This window comes from Amblyomma mixtum, chromosome 2 (assembly GCF_055824585.1).
Source record: "Amblyomma mixtum isolate Tamu chromosome 2, ASM5582458v1, whole genome shotgun sequence".
Classification (NCBI taxonomy): Eukaryota; Metazoa; Arthropoda; class Arachnida; order Ixodida; family Ixodidae; genus Amblyomma; species Amblyomma mixtum.
In genome coordinates this window covers 108,871,347-108,898,591 of record NC_143013.1, presented here as the reverse complement: position 1 = coordinate 108,898,591, position 27,245 = coordinate 108,871,347, and the positions used below count along the sequence as shown (strand labels likewise).

At 46.2% G+C, this 27,245-nt stretch overlaps 2 protein-coding genes across 2 annotated transcripts in view; one reads left to right on the top strand and one right to left on the bottom strand.

Moving 5' to 3' along the window:
* Window positions 1-27,245, top strand: part of LOC149360527 (uncharacterized) — a 343,557-nt gene that overhangs the window by 311,581 nt on the left and 4,731 nt on the right. The gene's annotated exons all lie outside the window — the stretch shown is intronic.
* Window positions 17,877-27,245, bottom strand: part of Ack (activated Cdc42 kinase) — a 45,761-nt gene continuing 36,392 nt past the window's right edge. The window contains exon 8 of the mRNA XM_089572374.1: window positions 17,877-26,221. Within this exon, the coding sequence (XP_089428500.1) occupies window positions 25,952-26,221 (270 nt within the window). The 3' untranslated portion in view covers window positions 17,877-25,951. The remainder of the gene's footprint in view (window positions 26,222-27,245) is intronic.

The window sequence follows — 27,245 nt, the reverse complement described above, 5'->3', positions numbered from 1 at the left end:
ACACGATCTCTCGATTGCTATTCACGGCATGTTTGCGAGAGCAATCGAAGAATTTCATTTTGAAAAGTAGGAGATGTCTAATATGATGATGACACTGCCCTGCGAAATAATTTAGTGGACGATTTGCAGGGCATGATTTAGGACTCAAAGAAACAGCATGTCAGAAGGCGTTCCCATCCCGTTGCTAGTACGATTTGCAAGATAAGGGAAAAGTCAAAATGCTTTATGCTATAGAGATTGCTTTATTAATTCATTCATTCTTTCTTTAGATTCTACATCCAGTCATTGCTGTGCACCATGCCCCAGAAAACAGTACTAGAGGCTGAAAAAAGCATACAGTGAAGTTACTGCAATTCAACTTGTAAAAACTGACTCCTGTTGTCTATATTTTTGTCAACAGCAACACAATATCGAGCACCGAAAACGAAAAAGCACACTGCGTGGGCTAACGCGACTTATTTTAACGGGTGATTTTAAATTCCAGATTCTGGTTCCCACCTTGTGCTTTGCGACGGGAAATTTCAAGATTTTGAGCACCTTTTTCCCCTTATTTTGCTCTTTTCTTCGTTCGAAGTTCCTTCCTTCAAAGTTTGTTCAAACATTACGAAAACCCCATGGAATCCACCGTATACAACGTAATACATCTTTCAGCCAACATACTCACTGCTTTCTTGAAACCCACCAAAGTTAAAACTTTTCAAAATATCTTACACGAAAAATGCCGCCGAACTTCGGTGCCTTTTTCTCATTAGCAGCGACCATTTGTAGAGCAAGAAATAGGACGAAAGCGCGCATGATGATGGGTGCAGGCGTGACTGCAAGTTAAAACGCATATATACCGCCGCATGTGTTAAAATGAACTTTGCTTCCGTCCCCTACACGTATTTTCTTTCGGGCAATGAACTGGCTTTTTGAGTTTTCGGGTGATGAGTATTCAGGCCACTGCAAGAAAGGAGCGCTTGAGGGGCAGGTGGCAGCACAGCTGCATTTATTTTCAGAGCGCGCCTTACGACCAGTGAACTTTTTAATGTCAGAAACAAAACCCCGAGACGCGCGAGCAGTATTCATATTCAGTATAAAAGTCAACCCAGCGCACTTTTATTTAAATGGAGCAAGCGCTGGGGCCACGAACGCACGTCGAAAGAAGAAAGCCTCCAAAATCATTGACCTACGACAAGTGCGGCCTTTGCGGCAAATGAGGTTACACTTGGGGCAGGGGCAAGTTTGTGAGCACCTTCTGGTGCGGGGTGGTTGGGGGAGAACGGTCTTACTTACGCATTTTATTTCTTGAGGGGTGATAAAGCTTCCTCCCACCCCCCTTCATATGTCACGGACTTGAGGCAGATGAGGGCATTAATGCAGGCCAGTAAGAGCTAATAGAACCTTTACATAAGTAACTGTTTCGTCTTGTAAAAACAGGCAAGTGGGCATCTGTTTACTTTTTTACAGCTGCGAAAGCAAAAGTCACAGTTCATTTCACGCAGCCAATTTTCTGTAAGGCCACGAAAATCTTAAAGCTGCATGTCTGCGTGCTGATGTACTGCGTGCTTTTTTTATGCGACATGCTTCCAGTTTGGAGGTCTGTACAGTGCAGCTGACGGCAGTTGCAAGCTGCCGCTTGACAATGTTCACCCTGATTGTCGTTATCGACCTCATGTGATAAATCTACTGGCTCCGATTAGCAGTCTATTTCGTTTGAATGGGCAGAAGCATCTTCCAGCCAGATGATCGGCGCTGTCAGGGGCGAGGCGCTTGAAAATGTTGCCACCCGCGCTACCTGACCAAACTTAAGATCGGCTTAGATTAGCGGGCCAAACATGGGGCCAAGCTTTTATCGGGGCTTTTTTTTTTCACTCTGTAAAGATTTTTAAACACAAAGCCGCGAAAAGTACGACAATGCGATCCGTGCTGGTTTATTGTGTGGCATGGAGGACATTATGTCCGTGGTATTAGACAGTTAAAAGATGATTAATCAACTATTAGAAACCTATCAACTTTTTAATTTTTGGTTTTACGGGGCCTTATACCGCAGAGGTGACGTAGAGACAGAGCATCAGCCTAGCATAAAAAAGAACAGCTGTTCGAATTATGGTGCGGCGCAATTCCCTTCCCCACCCGATCAGGAATCCGATTTTAATCCGGTCTATACCTTCAACCTACTATCAAGATATCCATCGTCATTACCCTAGCCCATGTAGAGACCTCAAGAAGGCGGATGAGCGGCTCCTTCTCCGCTGCCTCGCCAATACATTGCTGTGCCCGGCAGCACTAAAACAGTTCGACCCCTCCTTTAGCGGCAGCTGCCCACACTGTAGTTCGGTGTCTTCTGACACCTATCACATGGTGTGGGCCTGCCCCTCCAACCCGGCTATCCCCCCATCCCCAACCCAACCCGGGAGGACTGGGAGGCGACCCTGCTCGGCTGCCACGACTTACAGGCCCAACAAGCCTTAGTCGGGCGCGCACGGGCAACCGCCATTGGGGTCCCAAATCAGATGCTTGTAGGGATCGGCCCCTTACGGGCTGATCCAAACATACCTCATCAGACAGTCCCGCAAGTCAGACAGCCGGAAAGACCGGACTGTCTAGTCAGCTGTGATACTCTGAAGTTTTCTCTTCGGAACGAAGGATCGCTTACAGTGTTTGTCTTGAGACACGCTGGTTAGAGCGCACGAGTTTTTGAGCCGGAACTCTTCCCTTTGCAGTGAAACACGAACCACCTTTGCAGGCTGAGTGCTCGAAACTAGGTTGCCCCCGAAAGGGCGCAGCGGGGTTTGCGGAGCCTCCTCCAAGCGCACACCCCTGAAGAAGCCGGGCGCCGGGCCGGGGGTGGCTTGTACCCATTTTTACTGGTGGGTGTCCGGCGGTGGGTTTCGAACCAACCACCTCCCGCAGCCGAAGCGGACGCCCAGACCACTAGGCCACGATTCATGTCCCTTCCTAATAAATGTTTTCGCCACCACCACCACCACCCCCGGGAAAACGCACAGGCGACCATAGGATACGATGCGGCAAACCTGCATTAGCAGTATTGTGTGTTTCGCTTTCACGTTGATAGCCTTCCCAATGCGCCTTTGAATTATCGCTATTTCGTTCCGGTGGTGCTTGGGCTTCTGGAGTATACGAGTATAGGTTGGTCGATGTTGGTGGTGATAGAAGCCCTTCCATAGGGTGGAAGTGGGTTGGTGGTGATGGGTGAAGCCTTTAGAGGCTATCTGGAGGGTGGCGGTCGGTGTAGGATGAAGTCGCCTTCATAATCTAAATACAAATGCCCAGGATTAACCTGCGATGTCTCAAACCGCGCTAAAAACACGCAAACGTGGCTTTGCCATTCCGGAAGAGACGACACCGCACCCTCGGAGTTCCTGCTAAATCCGCCTCTTCTCGGCGGACGTTGGGAGCGCTCATCCGCAGAGCGAGTTGCTCCAAAACGACCAATGCAACTCGCGAACCCCGTCTAGGTCGACCGGCGTTATTTCCATTCGCCGCCTTGGTGCAAGAAAAGCTGCTCCGGATCAACCAGTGGAATTCGCCACAGCAACGTTGACCACAACCACTTGCTCCAACAATAGCCATTCTCTGACCGTCAGTTGGACCATTGCCTTCACCAGGTCGAGACGACCGCAAGTGATGGATACCCTATCAAGACCACCAGGAACAGGCTCGAAACCACGACTTCATCCCCACCGCCACGATCACATCACGCCATGTACAGATACGCGACCCCTTCAGTAGCCAATAACCCGCTGAGCGGCCAACCCATTCCCGTGTCGGCGTTCGGGCGAAAGCCTTTAATGCCTCATACTGTCGTTAGCAGACGCGTCGGCAGCCGTGTCGACAGACGCGTCGGCAGGAGTGTCGACAGACGCGTCGGCAGCCGTGTCGACAGACGCGTCGGCAGATTCGTCCGCCTTTCGGCGTCACTGCTTAAAAGGCTCAAGGTTCCAGCATGAATAAAGGCGCATCTAGTGAATGCATGGGCTTCATAAATAAAATAAAAGGAGTAAAGTCAAGAAAAGGAAAATAATAATAAGAAGAAAAACAAAAATAAAAACAAAATAAAAATAAGATGTGAAAATAAAAATTAAAAACAATAAAATTAAGAAAAGGGGCAAAAAATAAATAAGAAACAAAATATGAAAAATAAAAAAGTAAATAAAAGCAAACAGTGGCCATGAAACGCTTTTGCCTTGCAGCACTTTAGAGAGCAAAAGTGCCCCCTAAATTTTTTATTTGAAAATCCCTCATCACTTGTCCTTGCATTTCTTTAAGCCCGTTATACTCTGTGATATGGGCCAGCGCTCTTTATATTTCATATTTTATATTTATCATGTGCCCCAGCATAGTATTTGTTTGGCCAGAAGTGGTGTACAATAAGAAACGTTCCAAAAGCCCACGGGATACACAGTGAACGACATTATTGAGAGTATATAAACTGAAATGAAAAAATCCGTCATGCTATAGGTTACTGTTTTCATGCGACATAAAATTCGCAAAAGCAAACTCACATCAAAAATATCGTGGAACGTCGGCACCTTGCTTCCAGAGGCCGCGGCCACCAGAAGTGCGAAGATGAAAGCTTGCACGATCATGACAAGGGCACAACAATGGCTGCAGACGTGACTGCGGGGTTTGTGGGAATATATACCGCATAGCGTCTTCCCTATTGTTAACTACGTACATTTGAGTCACGGTTTTGTCTTCGGGTAATAATCTGGGTTTTTGACCTTTCGGGTACCAGAGTAGCGGTTTGCGCACTGCCATGGAAGCGATCAGGCGTCTTCATCTCGCTCCATAAATTTAATTTAAACGCCTTGGACCTTTAAACGCACTTTTAAAAATTATGGGACGCGCGTGAAGATATACACGGCAGATACGCTGGAAGTGATTACCTTTATTATCGTCTCTTCTCAGGAGCTAGAGTCAGCGTCGGGGCCGCCAACGGCTGTCTAGAGAAAAGGTCAAATTATAAGCGGGTAGCTAATGCTATCTTTGACAGTATGCTAAAAAATAATGGCCTCACACGCCAACCGCGGTCGTCCTTAGGGCAAATGAGGTCGCTGAAGAAAAGGCGTTAACAAAACCGAAGCATGCTTCATGAATTTTCGTCTCGCTAGAAAATCTACTTCAGTTCTTAGGAACTATAGACGCGTCAACAATGTTTTTAAAGTCTAAATACTTTCATTTCAGCGTGGCGATCATCCTGCCCTAATTTATACCTGAAAGAGAAATGTCTCTTTGCTTTTTCGTAGCTACCATATCAAATAGTTTATTCCTGGAAGGTCACGAAGAGAGTGAACACGTCATATTTTTTGCATAAAACTTTTTTCAGCGTTCAGTTAGGTAGTCTGTATACCTAACGGCAGTCGCTGAACTTAGCTGAGCTGTCGCTGGACGAGCAAACTGCTGCAAGCTTTGTAATTTTGGTCTCGACACCAGAAGTGCTTCGTCAGGCGGAGCTCGCAGGCAGTTTGGCGTGGATCGGCAAAAGTTGGCAGAAGTCTCTTATTTTTGCTCTCGATAGTACTCTGTTTAACACTGCTGTCACAGGGCCTCATCTCTTGCTACGCGAGAGGAGTCAGATTTACAGATTTATGAAGAATGGTGGTCGCTGCGCACGACAAAAAATTGAGGCTACAGCATATTAGATTACTTCTCCAACATTCGTGCTGCACAATAAAAATTAGCTGAATTTGCGAAAGCTGAAAAGAAATAAACCTCCGCTACGGCGATCTGCTGATGGTGCGAAATGCGCTTTTGATCCCGCTACATAACAGCTACCTCGCTGTCTCAGGCAGCGGATACGGATAGACGGATAGTATGGATATGGACCGTGAAAGGCTTAGAGGTTTGAAAGGGTGAGATAGGAGGCACCGGTGGTAGCGACAGTCGCAGTCAGGGCAGCTGGTGGCGTTGCCATGTGTGAAGTGAAAGGCAGGGAGTGTGTGTGTGTGTGTGTGTGTGGGGGGGGGGGGGGGGGGGGGGGGCTCCATCAAGAGGGAAAACCTCGGGGGGCAAGCCTTGGAGCCTGCGGCTTGCAAGACGAACAGGGGTGGTGGCCACGAGAGGCGGGAGCTTCGAGTCGTCCGCAGGAGACGGGAGCATCGATCGCACCTCCGCCAGTGTCGCTATCACTCTCATGCCCCAAGTTTCTCTAATTCTGGAGAACTGTTGCGGCTCGGCATTCTTGTCAGCGGGCTGCCGCCTGACTCGACGCTGTCAGGCGACGGCAGGCCTGCAGTGTTTACAGTCTCCCCGGAGCACGCCTGAAATGGCGCGCGCTCTCTTCAGAATTCGTGCATGAACTCTGATTGACGCTGCGAAAATTCCTCAACGTGAAACTAACTTTGCGGCCACCTGTGCGCGCACGCAACCCAACTCTGCCGTGAATCAGCAGCGGATCCCTCGTCGCTCGTCCGGCTTGTCCACGCTGCACGGCCGCCATTCCTTCCGCCTTCGTGCGCTCGCTCTATATACACTTGGCGTCACCGCTATCGTAGCCTGCGGACTACCCATCGTCACCCGGTACTCGTCTTGAGGCGGTCTTCGCGCGAACCTTCACGTGCCTGCAGCCCTATATCCACGCTTCTGCATCGTAAGGTTACACCGGCCGTTTATTCGGTCCTTCGTGTGGTTTTCTCGAAGCACGGTCGATATCACGCGTTATTGAGCGGGGCACCTTTTAAGGGGCGGCAGAACTGTGAGTCAGGCCCCATCTTGGTCGCGATACTCCTCCTCTCAGTTTTTATTGTTGGCCTCTGATGGAGTGGTGTTCGCACGCATGGGCACAGCTATTCGCTTCTTTTATAAAGTTACTAAAGAACCTACTTTCGCTCTTGCTAAGCAATTGGTTCGCCTTGCTTAAGTAGCGTCCTCACCTTCCGGATAGGCGGGGAAATTGCGCAGATTTTATTTGCATTGGAGAGGAACTGGACTGAAAGCGATGGCTCTGGAAGGTGGTCCCCAGAGAGCAACCTATAAGAAACTGATCAATTCGCGCTAAAAGGCACATACACACGAAAACACAAACGGACGCGCTTCGTCCGTTTGTGTCCGCTACTGCCCGTCGCAGGGCAGTAGCGCATCGCTTAGCCTCTGCACCAGTGCACCAGGAGAGGTATGAGGACTCTCAGGTATCTATGAATGTTAAGTAGAGATGACCTGCATATATGAAAATTAACCCATTACACTATATAGTAGCAGTAGTAGTAGTAGTAGTAGTAGTAGTAGTAGTAGTAGTAGTAGTAGTAGTAGTAGTAGTAGTAATAGTAGTAGTAGTAGTAGCGGTAGTAGTAGTAGTAGTAGTAGTAGTAGTAGTAGTAGTAATAGTAGTAATATAGTAGTAGTTATTCGACCATAATTTACAGGCCGAGCATGTCAGCCGCCTGGGCGACCAGAAGTCGCTGTTCTTCCTCCCCTTCAGCGTCAAGCCAGTCGAACCAGGTGGTGATGGATAAAGAAGGTGGGGGGTAGGAACCCGACTGCTGAGCAGCCGGGCAATAGAAGAGGCAATGGGCCTGGTCCGCATAGATACAGAGGCAGTTGGGACAGGAAGGGTCCGACCGATTGCGATAGCGAAAGAGGCGGGACGGGGTGATAACTGCATTCATCTGGACGTGCCGAAGAAGGCGAGACTCCGGCACCGTAAGTGATGGGTGAGGGGAAGGGTAAAGGCGTTTGTCGAGGCGGAGCTCAAGGTAGACCTCTTTTATAGTGCGGCGAAGGGCGTCTCCCACCGTCCTCCGAGGGCTTGGGCAAAGGGGTCAATGGCGCCCGGAAAAGTGTGTCGCGGGCGAGCTGATGGGCCAGCTCATTGCTGTCAATCCCTGAATGCCCAGGGACCCAGCGGAGGAAAACGATGGAAGGCTGCAGGGCGGAGACCGCTCGTTCGACCTCCTGTTGGAGAGCAGGGGTTAGGGTGCGTTTCTGTACGTGGTGTGTAGCGGCTTGTGAGTCTGAATAGACTGTGTACTCTTGGAGAGAAGGAAGGAGAGCAAATGACTGGAGGGCATGCGCAATGGCGAGGACCTCGAGGGACAATGCATCCGGAGGGTGTAGATACGGCCCGCTGGTGTGGGTTTCAAGGTGCGGGGAGGTGGGGATGGTACAGGGCGTAGCCGCAGGAACCTCGAGGAGCCACGAAGGAGGCATCCGTGTCGATGCGCCACTGTCCTGCGATGGCAGGTGCTCCCGGTGGTGGGCCTTGTGCGTTCCAGCTTGCTCCTCCGGAGGGACCAATCAATAATTTAACTGCCTCCTGCCACGGTGGGCAGTTTGCTCACAATCCTTGAGGAGCCACGAAGGAGGCATCCGTGTATAACGTTATACTCTTAAGGCGGAGCTTAAATGTCCCTCGAATTTTTTTAGGCATGCTCTTCTTTTCTTTTGGGTGCGATAATTTATTCAGCATAATAGGGAGTATTGTTGTGACATCGTTTCTTTTTATTTACGTGGTATAGCAGCAGTTCATGCCAACATCAAGCTAGCAGAATATAACAAGATAGTTGTGCCGGCCGTTCACTGAGTAAGCTTGATGTGAAACAGCGCTTCTTTCGCTAAAGAAAGCGAACTAAATTCGCGGGTGCAAAATGGGCGCTAGAAATCGTATTGTAGATATCCTCTAAACTACCTCATTTTTCGACGTATTTTTACGTCGTCTGGAAGCGGTTCTGCTGTAGCAAATTTTTATAAGTTTCTTGACGCCTATAGAAGACTAATTTTGCGTGATCTTTTTACCCCGGACATTATACGAGCTATATGACCGATTCAAGACGTCCACCAGCTGAAACTGAATTTTTGCCGCATGTTTTCTAGCCGCTTGTTTCGCTTCGGATTGTTGCTTTATGACATAATTTTTATCTCAGTTTGTGTTATCTGGCAAACTCTTGGCTAGTACGTCATGCTCCTAAGTGCCATAATAGAAATAATTCCCCTTTATACCTTCTCTGTACAAACATCAGAAAAGCATCATGCGAAAAAGTGACTCATTTTATCACTTTTTCGAGACATCCAGATGCAGCGCAGTCATTCTAACATAAACTTGACTATACTCGTCGATAACCGACAGTAATTATAAACTATCATCTAATCCCCCAACTTGGACATCTTCTGCCACAACCGTATTAACAGGCGTGGCAGAGCTGATAACCACCAACTGCAGTGCTCTGTCGTCGACGTCCTATAATTTTGAAACGGTGTTCATAGCTTGCAGAATATCTTACCTTCCAATCATTTTTGGAATTTGCGACCGGCCGCCAGACGCTTAGCCTTGATTCTGAATGCAGTTTCATAAAGCACTTAACTCCACTGACAGTTCACATCCTCACGTTCAGATCGAACTGTTGGGCGATTTTAAATTTCCGGAGTAATATTGTTTCGTTTGTTCGGTTTGGTTTGGTTTGGTATATGGGGGTTTAATATCCCAAAGTGATTCAGGCTATGAAGGATGCCAAAGTACTCGGGAAATTTCTACTACTTGGGGTTCTTCAACGTGCTCTGACATCGCACAGTGCACGGGCATCTAGACTTTCGCCTCCATCGAAATTCGGCCGGGTTCGAACCCGCGTGTTTCGGATCAGCAGCCGAGCGCCATGTTTCATTTGTGTCAAGCAATATCTAGGTGCAACACCAAAAGCGACTGCGTAAATTAATGTCTAACACTAGGATTACCACAGCCTGTATATATGAATCAACTGGACAAACTGACCACTCGTCCAACGTCCCTGATTTGTTTCTCACATTGCACCCTGGTCCCTTTCGATCTCTCACTAACCTGCCAGGGATAGATGGTAAAGTCGTTATCCATGTCTCTTTCAATTTTATCTTACAACGAAATTTAGAAAGGTAAAGAAGAAAAGGACTCTCTATAAAGGACGCTATTTCTGCACTATCTAACATGTTACACGTTTCTATGACTTTTAGCAACGCGGTGGTAAAACAAACTGGCTTCTCTTTTAAAACAAAACGCATATAACATAACACAAACTTAGATTCCCAGCATCACTGGAGCTGAGCGATCCCAGCCACCATGCGTCAGCGTGATATTAAAACATATTAATATACAATAAAAAGCTGGAGTTCCGGTCTGCCACGGGGTTAAAACGCCGAGCGCACGGAAAAAATACCGCATCGGATAAAAGAATTAATTCTAATTCCTTCCTGACAACACTAAAGATTTGTTTTTCGCTGCGGCTTTACCCAGTTCTCTGCTCTGGTCTCTTCGCTCGCGCGTGGACGCCGTTGTGAAATTTGTTCTGCGCGTGCTCTCATGTTTTAGAGAAAGAGCAGGTCATAAAGCGGGGCGCTAAGCGAACAGCCCGAGAAACTGAGAGTCAAAAGGCTTCCTTAGATTGAAACTGCGGCACAAATGCTCTTCGCGTTTTTTTTTTTTTTAGGTCTTCATATTGCGCTTGCTCACCTCGCTGCGTTTGCTTCCCCCGTGTGTGCTGGTCACACCTTTCCCTTGTTGTTGTTGTTTTCCCTTTTCGAGGTGTTTCAGCGGCTTTGGCACGCTGCGCACCCCAAGATCGCAGGTCAAATCTCGCCGCGTTTCGATTTGGGCGAAATTTGAAACGGCATTTTGCGATGTCGGTGCGTGGCAATGAATCGCTCGATTATGGACATCACACGCGCACGACCTGTGCATATGTTATAGTGTAAATAGAATACTTGTATACTGTACCTCTCTCCCCCCTATCCATTCTGCTTGTCCCCCCACTTCTTTCATTTCATTTCTCCAGTCTGCCTGCTATCCTTTTATTTCCGCTGCCCCAGCTCAGGTGCTTCGAGTAGCGACGGCAGATGCCAGGGCTAGCAAAAATCATTTCCTTCCATTTATTATTATCATTAAATAAACCACTACTACTGCTACTACTACTACTAATGAATCCCATTCGGTTGAAGTTAAAGTTTTAGCATGGGCGTACGGCTGGTATGACCCGTACGACCAATATGGTAGCGCACTGCCGTTCCTATCATTGTCGCGCTTGCCTAGCCGCTTCTGCCTGGTCGCAGTTACCGTAGATGGCGTATTTAACATACAGATATGTAAAAAATACCTGTTCATCAGGAGCTTTCCAATATGGCGTTGCCCACACTATACATCCTTGGGACGTTGAGCTTAGAAACCACTAACACGCCATAACTAAAATGTCATGAGCATCGATCGCGCACCTAACGCCATATGCGTGGCCGCCCGAGGTGTGTACTCCGTGGTCTGTAATCCGCAGAGCCGCACTGCTACCGCGTGTGTACGACACAGGTCGAGTTCATGTGTGGAATTCCAGTGAAAAAAAAGCATTTGAACCAATTGGACATTCTAATTGGAACTAATTTGACATTCCCACTAGTTACAAGTGGAACCAATTGGTTCCAATTGTGTTTTTGGACACTCGACCAATTGGACCCAACTGGATCCAACTGGACCCATTAGGCCAGGCAGTTATTTCACTCACAAAATATGTTATGTTTATTGAGGAAGGTAGTTAATTGTTTGTGAATAATATGCTCTAGGATCTTGGATAAATATTTCTACAACTCAACATATTATAATGTGCAAAGGAAAACTGATTTATGAGGACTGCAGGGAGACACTCTGCCTAGTGTCAATCAACATTTTTCGACGGAATTGAAATTAACATACTTTTATAGAAATCAAAGCCAACAGACACACACACACACATTACACGCAAGCAACACTGCACATTCAGGCACTAGTAGCATATATAAGCTCCATATGCACATCCAAAAAATACACTTCTGCTCGAACTTATATACCCACTTTGTGAGGCTCTCATGCTGGGGTCAGTGGCGCTTGCCCACTGAGCACAGTTATTTAATTTAATTTCAGCTCCAGTGGTGGTGTAGATGATGAATACAATTTAGTAGGTTAAGCTGCTGACAGCTCTTATTATAAGAACCATATTAGTTCTACCTAGTTTGTCAAATATGCCAACATTCATTGGATAAATTGGGTGCAGTTGGGCGGGCCAATTGGATGCAATGGGTAAGACCAATTGCGCTCAGCATTTGGAAACCTAACTGGTCCAATTGGATAGTCCATTTGGACCATCCAATTGGAGCACCATGAACACCATTCCAATTGGAACCGGTTGGAAACTGAACTGCTCCAATTGGAACCAGTTGGAAATCCAATTGTTTCCATTTTTTTTTTTTTACTGGGATGGCGTGCACCACCTTCGCCTTCATAGTTGTACGCGCTGTCAATTTATACGGCATTGGCTGAGCAAGAGCACCGCCGCAGGCGATAGGTAATTAATATTATTAATACGAGATCATTATATGCCTCTGTCGCGTCCACAGAAGGTGTCCGCAAATTTTGTCCGCATGATCACGTCGTTTTCTGAATAAATGTGTGAAAGTGCGATTGTGACAGTGTGTGATTTAAAGGCACAAGAAAACGCGAAAAATACACTTAGACGTCCAAATAGCTATGGACGTCGATATAATACATATGGACGTCAGGACGTCACACTGCGCTAATGCGGGTCGCCGCAGTGATCTCTGTAGTTTCCTCGCCCCCTTGCTCCTCCATACTTTAGCCTAATATATAGCCTTCTTTTAACTTGACGTCTTGCATATGTTAGCCCAGATTTTATAGTGTATTAATAAGCCTAAAATAAATACGCTGAGCTTATACGCCTCAGCACGACGGACTTTACGTCTTTCTTTTCTAATCACTACAGCAGCGCCCATACTGGACCGATACTTCACCTGCATTAAAACAATTCCTGCCACATGCGTAAATTTCTGCTGACAGCAGATACACCTGTAAATGACGAATGTGTCCTTTGAAGGAAATCCGCAGGACAAGGACGCTTCCCCGCCTGTATGCAACCATGGCATCGCTTCGATCATCGCTAAAACAGCGCATGGTGCAGCCGTTGGGCATCTGATCGCCTCCACCGCGCCCGCGAGGTCCTCGCAGCACGCGAACACGGTCACGCGAACACGGTCAGTCAAAGCTATGAAAGCGCCGGTGCCGCGGCGTCGTGCCCGATCAACACCTCAGAATCCTGCCGCGAGGGTAGGAGCGCGGCGGTGTCGGCGCGCAGCCAAGCGCTTGCATTGCAGCTAAGGGAACTAGTCAAACTGACTTTCCAGCTTTTGTTCGTACCCTTGCCTCTTGACCAGATAAAAAATCTGTGGGGATAAGGTGGCCACAGATTGCACGGACCGGCTTCATTGGAGGGATATGTGGATTATTAGGCCTTTGTCCTGCATGGACGTATGGAGATAGGCTGATGATGAGAATAAATTACTGTGTATCAATGGGATGACCCACTATTCAAGTTTCCAAGAAATTGTGATGAGTGTTACAACCGTTGTACCGTTTTATATTAAAGGGTGCTTGCATTATGTAAGGTACAGGCCACCGAGTGTTCATGCCGCGTACAGGACCTCAAAAGCGAACCGATTATTTACAATATAATTTTTAAAATTCGCGCATCCACGTCTCGCGGCGACCTGCAGTGCCAAGTTTTCGCCCCGCGCGTCATGCCGCACTCTTTGCATCACCAGCGAAGGGCTGCCATTGGTTCGCCACGACGCCTCTCTCTGACGTCATGCAGCCCCCATGGCAGCGGCCGCAAACTCCGCTTCATTCTTACCCCCTTCCTCCCGCGCGCGTCGGACGCCGCGGAGGGACCAAGTGGGTGGGGCCGGAGGAGGCGCCGACAATGTCTGCGTGCAAAAAGTGACGAGAGGAGAGAAAAAGGCGCGAAGACGCGTGAATTCAAATTTTGATGGGAGATAACTCAGCTTCCACAAAATGCATTAAGTAAACTCTTGCTGGAGGATATTTGTGAAGCCGCGTCCTTTAACATCCTAGGCATACCGCAACTTTATTGGGAGCCCCTTCAGAGCCCCTTTAAGACAGTATCTATACCAGGAATTTGTTATGTTGAAATAATCAAATTGTTTTAATCGGAACGCCGCATGAATTGTTAGCACTGCTTCTGATTACTATTTTTTTGCATTCAGTTTGTTAAAAGGCTAGAGATTGTGATTCACCAGTTAGCATATTTTAGACTATTTGTTTTATATTTTGTGCCATAAAGTAGCGTATCTACTTAAGATGCTAACAATTTTGATAAATTGTCTGCAGTTATTTCCGGACCTTGGAAGCTCTGACCTAATCAAAAGACAAATATCAGTATCACAGAATATATTATTTCATGGTCTAAAGAGCACTGCTTTCACTTTGTCTATCTTTAAACCTATTGAATTCTTGATTGACCAGTTGTTTGAAAATACATTTACATATATGCCTCTTCTACACCCTGGTCCTGGAATGCCTACATGAGAAATGCTTTCTTATAATCATTGAAGGCTATATATAGGGGTCGGTTATATTTTGCACATATCTCTATCATACATGATTAATGGTGTGAATGTCTAGCCTGTGGATATAATCATATTGAGCTTATGCTAGCAGTGTGTTATTAGTGTTTCTTGTGCTTGATGCACTTGTTTGTTTCCCTTTTGTTGTTGCTGAAACGTTGATTCCAAAAAAAAGTTCAAGGGGCGTAGAAGGGCTTTTGAAGCATGTAAAAGTGGCATCTCTAGCCCAGGAAACCATATAGGTTGACGCTGATTTCCGTTCTATCCAGTCTAGCTGGAGCCATTTGTCCGGCTCTTCACTGATCAGAGCCGCCTCTCGCTGCTCCTATGACTGGTTTGTCACAGCTAAGTGTTTGGGTTTGGTTATACACCCCCATGATACATAAAAGAGGGTAGGGCAAGCACTCCACCAGTGGCATGTAGCGCAGTATTGTGTTTGGCTTTTTATTTTAAGATAGACAGATTCGGGTAGGTGTTCGTTTTAGTGTGCTAGCACTTATAGTGGCCATTTATACCGCATTTGGGCGTTGTGCGTTTGTTTGTCTGAAGCCGGTTTTGTGGCAGCCTGCTCACCGTGTCAGGCGGCAGCCCATTTAATCTTGAGAGGCTGCTCGCGAATAGCCATTGGGTCGCAACCCAACACAGGCAACCCAAGTCCCAACGATAGCAGCACCTGCCTTGTGCCACTGAACCACTGCTCACCTGCCCACTGGGCGGCTTACTTGCTAAAGTGTAGCAGGTGGTAACCAGGTGAGAACCTGGAAAGCTAATTAGATGGCACCGCCCCTAAGCACACCGAGCTAAGCGGAATGAGCAGCAGCGGTTACAAGAGGAGAACATGATTCGAATGATGCTTGCACAGAAGCCAAACGGAAAAAGAAGTTAAGGTGGTAACCCGATACTACCTAATAGGTCGTAGCTATTTGCCAAAACAACCTAAATCGACTGACATTTTTATTTGCCTCCAGCCCATTTCTTCGGACGGGTCTAAGTACTTGTGTCGAAGTGCGAGTTTCTTTCCTTTCAGCCCGATGTGTTCCAGTCTGTCCCCGAAGATGACCAGTATATGGGTGGGGTAAGGGTGTGCATCTGACCGAATGGTGAGAGCTCGGGCTAGGTCGTTCGCTACCTAGTTCACTTTTAGGGTCATCGCGACCTGGGGTATATGTTATTCTAAGTTTCTGGGTGTGCTCCTTAAGGATAACTGCTCTTGTTGGGAGCCTGCCTGATGTGACGTCTATGCAAGTCTTCTGGGAATCCATCACTACATGTGCGTGGGTCCTGGCCGGGTCCTGGCTTTTGATGGCCAATGCTACGGCTAATGTTTCTGCAGTTGCGGGGCAGTCTACATATACAGAAGCCTGCAGGATTGGTTGTTGCTTGTAGTCTACCCCTGGTACTGAGAATCTTCCCTTGATAGGGTATGCTCCAATGCCGGCGCAGATTGCTCTTTTTTTTTAAGGGTTTTTGCTCTGGCTTGCCTTCTGCCTTTCGGTCATGATGCATATGTTTAGGGTCTATAATGATATTGTTGTGTCCAGGTGGGCAGGGCAGTTTTGTCTTCCAGGGTCCTTAGATCTTGTTTGGTGCCTAGCTTTTAGAGGATGGTTCTCCCCACTTGGGTTGAAAGTAGCCTTTGTGTTTGACTTGCTGAGAGGGCCGCCTTGATTTTTGTAAATGTATGTAACTCTCATTTCAGTTCCCTCATAAAAATGTCGCTACAAGGCAGAGCGTCTCCCTGCAGTCCTCACCAGTGTTTTTCTTTTGCACCTTAAAGGGTCAGTGAGGAGAGCTTTATTAATATTTTTTTTAAAGCAAAATCCAATAGTTCGGCATTTCATGGCTTTGTTGCACTTGGCCGGCAGCGAAAGATGATTTATTTCTAAGGAATTTGGATTGGAAGTTGAAAAAGTTTTTCCCGCCGCTCTGATTCAAACTTGGGATTCTCTTATGACGACACAGGACTAAGTGACGTGAAACATGACGTGAACATGACGTAACGCAGACTCCGTGATTTCTGGCGGCCAGCAGTGCGGCCTAGCAACAGCCGGAACGAAAGCTACCGCCGGCCGAACGTTGAAGGCATCTATCGGCTGTTGCGGCCGTCGCTACAGTCGCTTCGCTTACGTTTGCACTGGCGTTTTGCCAGCGTTACGATGGATCCCGCTCTCGAAGTTGTCAACGAAGTTCTCGCAAATAGACACCTTTAGCATACCGTGTACCTTGTTACCGTTAGCGGAATACCGGGATCGAGCCCGCCTACCGCCGGTGAGCAGGCGCTAATTGGTCCCGATGCTGCAGGCGTGCGCGTATCTGCCGGGCACGTGGCGCCGTCTGGCGACGTCAAGGAGATTTGCGCATGCATTGGCTGCGCCTCAGTGATTTGTGGATTCTCGGGTCCTATTTTTTGTAATCAGGAGCTGGTATTCTAGCTGTTGATACAAGCCAACTTCAATTTCTCCTCAGTGTCCCTTTAATGTTGTAAGCGAAGTTGCACAAGTATTTCTCTCATAGCAAATTTTGAACAACTCAATTGGGAGGTAGAACTTGTTTATATTTGCTGAATGGCATAAGTGACTGGGACCTCACCGGTTCAAATGGTTCAGTCGATTTTGTTCCAATGGGTCGGGTCCAACTGCAGGGCTAAATATACAACTGTAACCAATTCAAAAACCAAATCAGTTCCGATTTGAAATTTCCAATGGCTCTTCTTTTCAAACCGGGTGATCTATTTATCAGTGTCTGTTATCAGTGTGCTTACCTAGCTATGATTACTATAGCGGCCTGGTGCCACATGCGTTTACAACTGCATATTAAGCACAGACAAGCACAAGTGCCATTGCAGCCATAAACGAGTGGTCAAAAGGGCATCAGGCCAGCTATACTTTCTCAGAGTAGGTATCAGTTCCAATCCAGCTGGGTGCAAAGACAGTCCTTCCCTGTGTAAAATACATTCCTTAGTGAAATTTCGATGACTTAGTTGTCATCAATTTCGGCGACAAATTAGCAGCGATTTTGAGACGATGTACGACAAATGTTGCCAAGAATAAAAAGCATAATTTTCGTGATAACAGAACACACCCCATCCAAAGAAAGCAGTTAAATATCCGTTGCCACTGAAGACAACCTCACCAGCTCAGGCAGTTCCTATAGTCCACTTTCAGCCAGTTTAATTACTCTAAGGCGACTGTAACATGTGCAGGCACTGTTGGCTGTCAACTTGTAAAGCCACGCCAGACACAAATCTCGCCGCCTTCTCTGCTTTTCGATTGCTTATATGCTCTCTTTCATTTTTATCCATATGTGCTTAGGATGCTGAAAGCTGCCTTCATGGCTAAATAACTATGGTTGGACAGAAAAAGAAATAAATAAAGGTCCTCACCCACCATGCATGAATAGTTTATACACTGCCTTCATGCCTCACCTCGTAGATACCACAGTGGTGCCTTCATGAACAGCCGAAAGGCCTTTTCTCATGTACTAACAAAACGAAGAAAACACAGACACAATTTTACTTCGTATTCAATAAATATATTACAATCTGCCAAAATACAGCTCGAGCAGCGCAAGCAGCTGCCAGTTGGTTACATCACACAGAACACAGTAGGCCTTACGAAGTCACCTTAGAGGTAGATGAGAGCAAACAAAATGAGCTTCACATGCCTTGTTGTTCACATCTGTTCTTTGAAGCACACATTATACCAACTTCACTCATCACCGGTCGCGCTCGTGTATATCCCATGTGCAGCCACACAAAATGTGACCGTACAGTGTTCAACGTGGAACGAAGAAAACAGGAGAGCAGAAAGTGTTTCATATCGTTGCGGGAATGTGTCGGTAAGTTTTATTAGAGAACATTGCAATAGCTGAGGATGCAGTTCGCACAAGCAGGAATATATTATAAAAACACAGTTGGACACCTGTTTAATTGCCTCACATAGTGACAACAAGCAGTGCCCTTCTGAAGTTAAGTCTCTTTCACCAGTGCGCAGTGACTATTAACAGCTTTGACCACACCTTCATCCGTGGAAGCCCTTGAGGTGATCTGAAATATCCAAAGCAACTACTACAGCTTGAAGGTCGTTTCAAGGAGCGAGAAGGCAAAAAACATTATTCTCAAGGCTTGTGCAGCATTTTGGTATTACTAGTCTTGAACATACAAATGAAGCAAACAGCCACTTGAAGCTGACATATTAATTAAGTTTAACATAAGTGGTTGTTTTTAAAAGGGACACATCATCACAGTACCATCACCAAGAAACTGGTGTTGAATAATTAATCTATGCGCTATAGCCAAGACAATGAGGAAAAGCAGTAGTGAGAGAAACGGCTAAACCCGATCCAGTACACCATCTGGCACATAAGAGCCATGGCATATAAGCACAGAGTCACCAAATGCACATCTCGTGTTGCGTACCCAAAAATGAAACTAAACCTGCTGGATGACTTCCTAATGTTAGCAGCAAGCAATGAGATTCCAAAAGGCTCCCATGTCTGGAAAGAGCAACCAGCATTAGCAAACCTTCTGTGGATGCACTAATCATGATGATGACATTGCAAGGTGGGTGGGTCAGCCACTGCAAATGCTCTTGTTCCCAGCTCCAACTGCCTGCATCTCTTCAACAGTCAGATTCAAGAAATAACATTGCTTACCGACATTTAATCCACAAAGATGGCATCATTGTCAGATCACAAGTTTAAATGAGTAGTTTTAACCTCAACATTTTACCTGCTTCAAGCAATTCTTGCTGTCATCACAATTTTCCGCCGTGGGAATGAACTGTACGTGATGATGGCATCCCACAACCTTCTCCTCCTGCTGACACGTTGACTATACAAGACCTCAACAAACTAACGTGCCTCTCGATATAAACAATTACCTCCTCGCCTGTCCTTGGCAGCAGGTGCAAGTCGAAAATGGCCCAGAAATTAATGGTGAATTCCAATCACAGATATGGAGTGGGCTTCCAGCTCCGTGACAGAGCGGTTACATCCGACGGAGAGCCTCAAGTCCGCATTTGGAACACTTGTGCCAGGTGGCGCCCGCGAACCGCGCTACTCGCACAAGCGTCGTCTGCTACGGAATGGTAGGCTTGAAGGAGGCCTATGTCACGAAGACTTCGGGTCGAATCCGTCGATTTCAGCAGACCAGTCCATGCTGCTCCACAGAGCAATCTTAGCACGGCGACTGATCCTAATCTGCCATTGAAACAAACTTGCTCCGAAAAGAGCCGAAAAAGCTGATCAGGAAGTGTTCCGAATCTGCGATTGGTGTTCAGTGTAAGTCTAATTGAAGCTTGAATGGTGCACACCACTTCTGTTCCCAGAGGTATCATGACAGTCTGAGTGGCACAGGCCAAAACCAAAGAAAACTTCATTTATGAAGTCAAGAATTAGTTGGACATGTTACAAACACACCAACAGCCTTGAGTTCAAAGTAGAGTGAGACTAAGAAATAGTGAGATTCTGCCAGAACTTGATTATTAGCACATCTCTGTTGCTTTTATGAGAGGCAACAAGGCAGATACAAGGGCTGAAGATCTGTGGGCACTTCCTGTTCACTTCTCATTGCAGTCCATACAAAGCTCTGAGCACACGCAACAAGGACGAAAGATGTAAATATAGATAGATGTTATGCTATAAACTTAGCATCTCATAAATAGTGGATTAAAATAAATAGCTTCAACATAACATTGTTCTAACACAGAAAGTCAAACAAGAGCAACAGTTGACTGTTAATACATGAAACAGTTCATACAAATATTATTTCGTCATTAGAGAGGTATCAGCCTCTGAGAACACTACTCATACTCTATGATGAATACATAATTCCTGCAATTCCTTTAAGCAAGCACAGTGTATCTACAAACATGTACAGAGAAGCCAGTGTAGAAACATAAAGCCCTCAGGCCATATGGAGTGCTTTCCAGCCAAGTAGTGGGGCACTTATGTACCATGTACCATAAGTACCACTTGCACCACTTACCACATGAACCACTTATGTACCATAACTGAACTCTCGTCCTGATCTTTAAATACCTCTCGGTCCTTGGGGGTGCCGCATGTATTGAATGTGAGGTTGAGGAGCAAGCCATGTGGCCTGAAGACTTTTGACGAAAGCTGTACATTGTATCTCTGTGCGTCAAAGCACCGAGATATTAGGTATGAGGGGGAGTGTTCATCAGGGTATCAAAGCACACTGAGTCACTTGAATCACTGCTGGTATGCAATTGTATTTCCTGCAAATCCTGTGGATATATATTAAATGGGCTGGCTTGTCAGAAGAAAATTGAGCTGCACTTTGCGGGAATTCCTTTCCCAGTCATAAGTCTAGCTGCTTTCAACACTTCCACCACGATTCCATCATGGAACAAAGCACGAGCAACTGTAACTGGAATTAAAACTATAACAAATAACGAACAATAAATGCAAGACTGAAATCAAGTGCCCACTGAGGTGGCAGTTGTCAATATTAAGTAGAAAACTAAAGCAGGAATGACACCACATGAATACATGTTAGTGGCCTGATGCAGTAGCATTGCTAGCATGTGAACACAGGAACACAGGAACTGTTAGAAGCTTTGAACAAGTAAATGCATATGCTGCTTGAAAGAAACGACAGTGCTATTAACAAGATGTATGAGACAGTTTAGTTACCCTGAGTATACATTAAGTGCAGGTTCCATAAATCATGCACACAGTAAATAAGTATAGTAGTTGCCTCACACATCACACAAACTGTATTCATGTGCATATTACATGAGTACTATTTGTACTGAATATATATGAATGTATAACTCACCAAATATGTAGGCTTCATATATTGTGAGCCACATCATTGCACCCTTCGACACACAGCTTTAAGACCAACACTGTGTTCGATGCACACCTCTGGTTCATATGTACTGCAAGAGACTGTCGTCCGTGTTGTTTTCCTAACAATGCCTTGTTGTCAGCTATTATAAATGGCTAGCAGAAATGGCCCGGTCATTTAAATTCCGCTGCTATTCTCAAACCTACAACAGCAATACGTAGATAAATCAAGAAAGCAGCTGACCACAATATGGTAGTGAATGTAAAAGAACCCCAAGTGGTCGGAACTCTCCGGAGTCCTGCACTACGGTGTCCCTGATGTCCTGAGTCGCTTTGGGACAATGTTAAACCACATAAATGAAATCACAATTTTCCCTGAAGCCAGAAGACCTGGATGTCTCTATATAGCATGCGTATGAATGCGTGGCAACACTTTTTTTTGATAAAGAGAACTGTTTCGAAAGTCACACCTTGTGGTCACCTTTCAGGAACAATAAGCTTAGCTATGTCTTTATCCAAAAGTAAACTGTGTCGCCATATAAATGAAAAACTTGCACAGCATTGCATTAGGCACTCCTCAATAAACAGTATGCACCTTATCTACGGGCTCTCATGTGCATGAACAATGTGATTAAAGTCTTGACTTGAGTCTAATAAGGAGAGCAGCACACAGTGCTTACTTTCTACTCTAGCTTCATTACAAATTTAATGAGCCAACTCGTCCCCTTGAAGTAGAAATTGCCAATTGGCGTGCTTTTTGCTTCTATTGTCATGTTCAACCGACTACGTTTATCCACCCTAATAAACTTTCCATATTAATTCGAGCACAGGCCAGCCACTAATGTAGGTTCAGCCCTTAGGTTAAAAGCATCGTGAGCACACTGAAATACGATTCAAATATAAATTGGCCCATAATAAAATTTGAGCATGAGAAACATTGACCTTGTCGTGTATTCAGTGGACCTTCATTAAGAAAAGCACATGCCCATCGCTTAATTGCACCCCTCATTGAATAGATGAAGACAAGATTGATCAATCCTAGGAATGACGGCAACGACAGTCGTCAATGACAGAATGATTAGCATTGAGGGGAACTGGTCTGTCACTTAGTATTTGGTCAGGCATTCTTTGGCAATGATTGCGAGGTTGATCGCGTTTGGTGTGAGCAGTAAACTGATAATCCAGGTTATGGACGATATTTCTGGAAAAAAAGAATGACTTACGGTCAATTAGACTGCACCCTTTAATGCTATAAGCTCTTTAGAAGCTGAAAAATCACAAACGAAATGCTGACATCAGGAAGAAGGAAAAAAGTTAACATGTAGAGGCACAGCGCTCTCTTAGTCTTGTCTAACTGCGTTGTTGGTAACCTTTCAGTTACCTGTAAATATCAAGTACAAATCTCAAGGCAAGTATTTACCACACAAGCCATGATTGTTAAGCAAGATGATACACCTCCATCCAAAATGGCGACAACAAGGTGTTATGTAAGATCTTGCTCCCCGCACATGAAGCTAGCATCAAGCACTACCCCGACAGCACCAGTTATAGGTTCTCTATGCTCTGTACAAGAAATACATATTTCTACATAAATGCTGCTCCACAAATACATAGATCTACATAAATGTCACTCAAAGTGTCACTTTTTGACTGTAGCGGCCGGCAAATGGCAGAATAACAAGCTCGTCTATGTACAGAGTCATCCGAAGTTAGCTTTATGACAAACAGCGAAGCCAGTCTGGAGCACTACAGTAGTTTCCTTGGTCTTACAACTGTCTAACATGTTCTGGTGGTGTTCCATGCTCTTTTTCGTTGTTTCTAACGCCTGAAAAGGCCTAGGACCTCGAGAATAAAGAACAATGAGTGCCAATGGCCGATGTACTCTGCCTGCTGATGTAAACACTAAAAGCTCAAGCCCTACCACAAGCCAAGCAAGCGAGACACCGACTAATATGCAGGAGCCTGCAAAATATTTTTCCCTCACACTGACAGCTATATATTCTACACTACAGTGATATAAAGTGGACTCGTGCAGCAATCTTTGGTCAAATTCTGAGATTGTCCTTACTCGCTAGGAAATCAAAAAAAATTCCTTCATCAATGCAACACGCTTGCAATCCAAAGCATTTGCTATCATTTAGTGCCAGGAAGCACGGTGATCCAAAAACACTAACCACCAGTGCCCACATGATGATTAAAAGTACACATGTACGCACAAGTGACTGCTGGAATATTCTCACATATGTACAATATCTAACAGGCATTCCACAAACAAGAATGAGCAGCTAACTAAAGCTGCACGCAAATTAAAAGCTGCGTCTTCTTCACTCCAAACTGTTAGCACTAAGGTACAAGACTTGAGAAGCAGTCGATCAGCATGAGTACAAACCATCACACGGTAAGCCCCAAGGCAGAATTTGCTGCCCCAACATTTTGATAGGTACTGTCAACTACACACAGCATGGTAAAGCAATTTCATAAAAAGTAAGTGCCTGACCACCGCAGAACGCAGCCGTGAAAGACTAAACAGGCAGACTGACCTGGTAATCATGAACAGAGTTCATCAGTTTATGGAACACAGCAGCAGTGCAGAACAGGCAGACTGAACTGGCAGTCGTAAACCGAGTTCAAGTTATGGAACACAGCAGCAGTGCAGAACAGGCAGACTGAACTGGCAGTCGTAAACCGAGTTCAGTTTATGGAACACAGCAGCAGTGCAGAACAGGCAGACTGAACTGGCAGTCGTAAACCGAGTTCAAGTTATGGAACACAGCAGCAGTGCAGAACAGGCAGACTGAACTGGCAGTCGTAAACCGAGTTCAAGTTATGGAACACAGCAGCAGTGCAGAACAGGCAGACTGAACTGGCAGTCGTAAACTGAGTTCAGTTTATGGAACACAGCAGCAGTGCAGAACAGGCAGACTGAACTGGCAGTCATAAACCGAGTTCAAGTTATGGAACACAGCAGCAGTGCAGAACAGGCAGACTGAACTGGCAGTCGTAAACCGAGTTCAGTTTATGGAACACAGCAGCAGTGCAGAACAGGCAGACTGAACTGGCAGTCGTAAACCGAGTTCAAGTTATGGAACACAGCAGCAGTGCAGAAAAAATCACAGGAAGTATAGTGACTCATCAAGGTGATTTCGTGGCACGCATATCAGTTCTTTTCGTTGCATTTTGTGTGACCCAGTACTGTACTCAAGTATTACGACACTAGCTAATGCTGTAATCAGGCAGCCCACAATGTTGTTTGGTTGAATTTGCAACTCTTGAGTTGCATTGGAATCTACCAATTGTGAATACCGATAAAAATACATGCTCTGTCCAGTTACCACTAGGTCACATTTACCAGCAGGGTGAAAATATAACAGAGCTCGGTTAAGCTCACAGTAAGGACTTAAGAGGAAACCTAAAAGTGCTAGGATCAAAGGGATGAGCCGCTGCAGTGCAAATTAAACCTCTTTTTTAAAAGAACAAGGAGGACAAACTGAAGTCAGCTTGTATCGATTGGGTACTGCGTTCTAATCACAAAGAGACCCCTATCACCAAAAAAGAAAGTTTCATTAGCTAGAAAATAACAAAAAAATACAGGTGTCCCCATAACTGGCCTATTTCATAAGTAAAATGCGAGCATCGATGCAGATTTTTGGGTGCGGACCCCAGAAACTAGGCTATAATACCATTTGTGTAAAAATGGCGGCAACCAGTCTTTTTCAATGTGGAGGTCAAAAGTTTGAACCGGGCAGTGGGACTATTCTTAAATCCAATTTTCTCAGTCACAAATGTGCCTTCTGTTGCCACACAAACGTCAACACATCCAGAAAGAGCCAGGGAATCAATTTTTAGTGAGAACAATAAATTAATGAAGCTGTCCTCAGTGTCTCATTAATGAGTAAGGAAAATTATAATGTTAAAAATTTAGTTTTTTAAGCCATGTACACTAATTGGTGTGCTCTGACCGCAAGCAAAAGTAAGAAATTTTGAGATTCTTTAATTAGCTGACTTTTGAAATTTCTTTTATTTACTTTTTTTGCAAACCATACTCATGAAAGAAGAGCAGTTTATAACCAACAGCTGTCAGCACAGCTTAATCATCCAACAGGAAGTTTGATACATTAGTGCATCATATTAAATGCACAAACAAATTGTACATTATGCCTGATATTACATTTCCACTGCCACCAACAAGAATACCAGCGACTGTAACAGGTCGCAGCCACAAAAAATCACCACACTCTTCTGCACGCAAACCATGCTGCTTGAGTTACGTGAGATTCTAAGGGATAACAGGTGATCACGAGGAATTGGCTTAAATGCAGGGCATTTCGACAATAGCTTTTGACAGAGACGTGAAAAACGACATTTCATCAGAGACCCTCCGAGATTGATCAGTGCAAAAGTATTCCTCCTCCACATTTAATTTTCAGTAACGAGGCATTTGGAACTATCCAAGCTACTGGGAGCCTTCTCAAAGACACTGTTACAGCATACCATTCACCCTTCCTTTGGCGCCAGGGATTCTCGCACAATCATCTCAACACTGAGTCCAGCAGTGCGATCGCGTGCATTCAACAACTCTGGCAGCACTCTCGGTTTCGATGTGGACTGTAATCGAGGAAAGGTATCGTTGCTATGGCTCTTTTGTACAGACCAGAGATTTTCTTACACCCAGGAGAGACCTCAGGGGAGACCTCAAGGGAGACCTCAGGGGAGACCTCAGGGTAGACCCGATCCCTCAGGTAGCAGCGGTGGCACTGCTCAGACGATGGGAGGCCGGTCACGTGCCCCTGTCCCTGGTGTCCAGGAGGTGCGAAGCGGCCTGGTCGGCGTCCCAGTTGAACGCTCGCAGGGCAGCCTCGCACTCCCCCCTCCCCGCGATTCCGAGCGCCTGCAGCCGCGCCAGCTGAGTCTGCTGCAATGCCAGCTGGGGACTGCCACGGGCCAGTGCCAGCGCACGCCGGCACTCGGCCTCCGAGACGCCCGGCAGCCGCGAACGGAGAAGGGAGAGCGCGGCCGCCGCTGCTGCGGCCGAGCCACCGGCAGGACCCTGCGATGCAGGTGCGCAGCAGTCATGCGCAGGCTCTACTGCAGGCGCAAGCTTGAACACAACACATAACATCATAGGTAGTCGAAAACAACTTGGTTCTGTACGCTTAGCCTCATGTATGCAATGGGAACGAGAAAAATTGCATAAATAAACCCTAAAGAGTACGCTCTCCGCAGGATGCAAGCTTCCTGCGAAACAAGATTTATTGTTACATATTGTTACGAAGACGAAGAAGAGGGCAGTGGCACGGGACTGAGTGCTCGGGCTGCTAGGCCCACAGCCATTAAATCATATTATCATTTGCCATCATGTCATCCTTTTCCTAGGCTTGTCACCTCGTAACATTTGGTGTGAGATGCAGGTTCATCACCGTCATCCTGGTCCCTGAAGCATCGCCCCTTCTGCTCGCCTTCGTTGTTGGCCGAGGGGACCTGGACTCCACCGCCGGCTTAACCTCAGCTCAACCTGACCAGAACTGACCAGCCGCTTTCCCCCGCCCCGTCCCCAGCCCCTGCCATAAGACACGGCGACCAGGACCAGACGCAGTGTGACCCGATAACGACCTGAATGAAGACGGCACCCCCCCCGCCCAAGCTGTCCAGCGAGTCCTTAAACCTTGACCTTCCGTTGCGGGTGACCGACTGCTGGACCTGAAATTCCAGCAACAGCCGTTCATCAGATCATCTAGTTCATCTTGGTGGCAAGCCTTTCATCTTCTTCTGTCCGTTGTGATCATGGTCATCACCACATCACCATTCAGAATTCAAGCAATCGATCTGACATCACTCGGAGGACCCAGGTCAAGTAACGAAGACGAAGAAGAGGGCAGTGGCGCGGGACTGAACGCTCACACTAAGCCCACAGCCATTAAATCATATTATCATCTTCCATCATGTCATCCTTTTCCTAGGCTTGCCATCTCGTCACAATATGTGCCTCCTGCTGCATTTTGTTATGCCTAATATGCAAGCAGAAACATCGTATTTCAGACTTGATTGATTTTACAGCGAAAGCTCTTAATGAC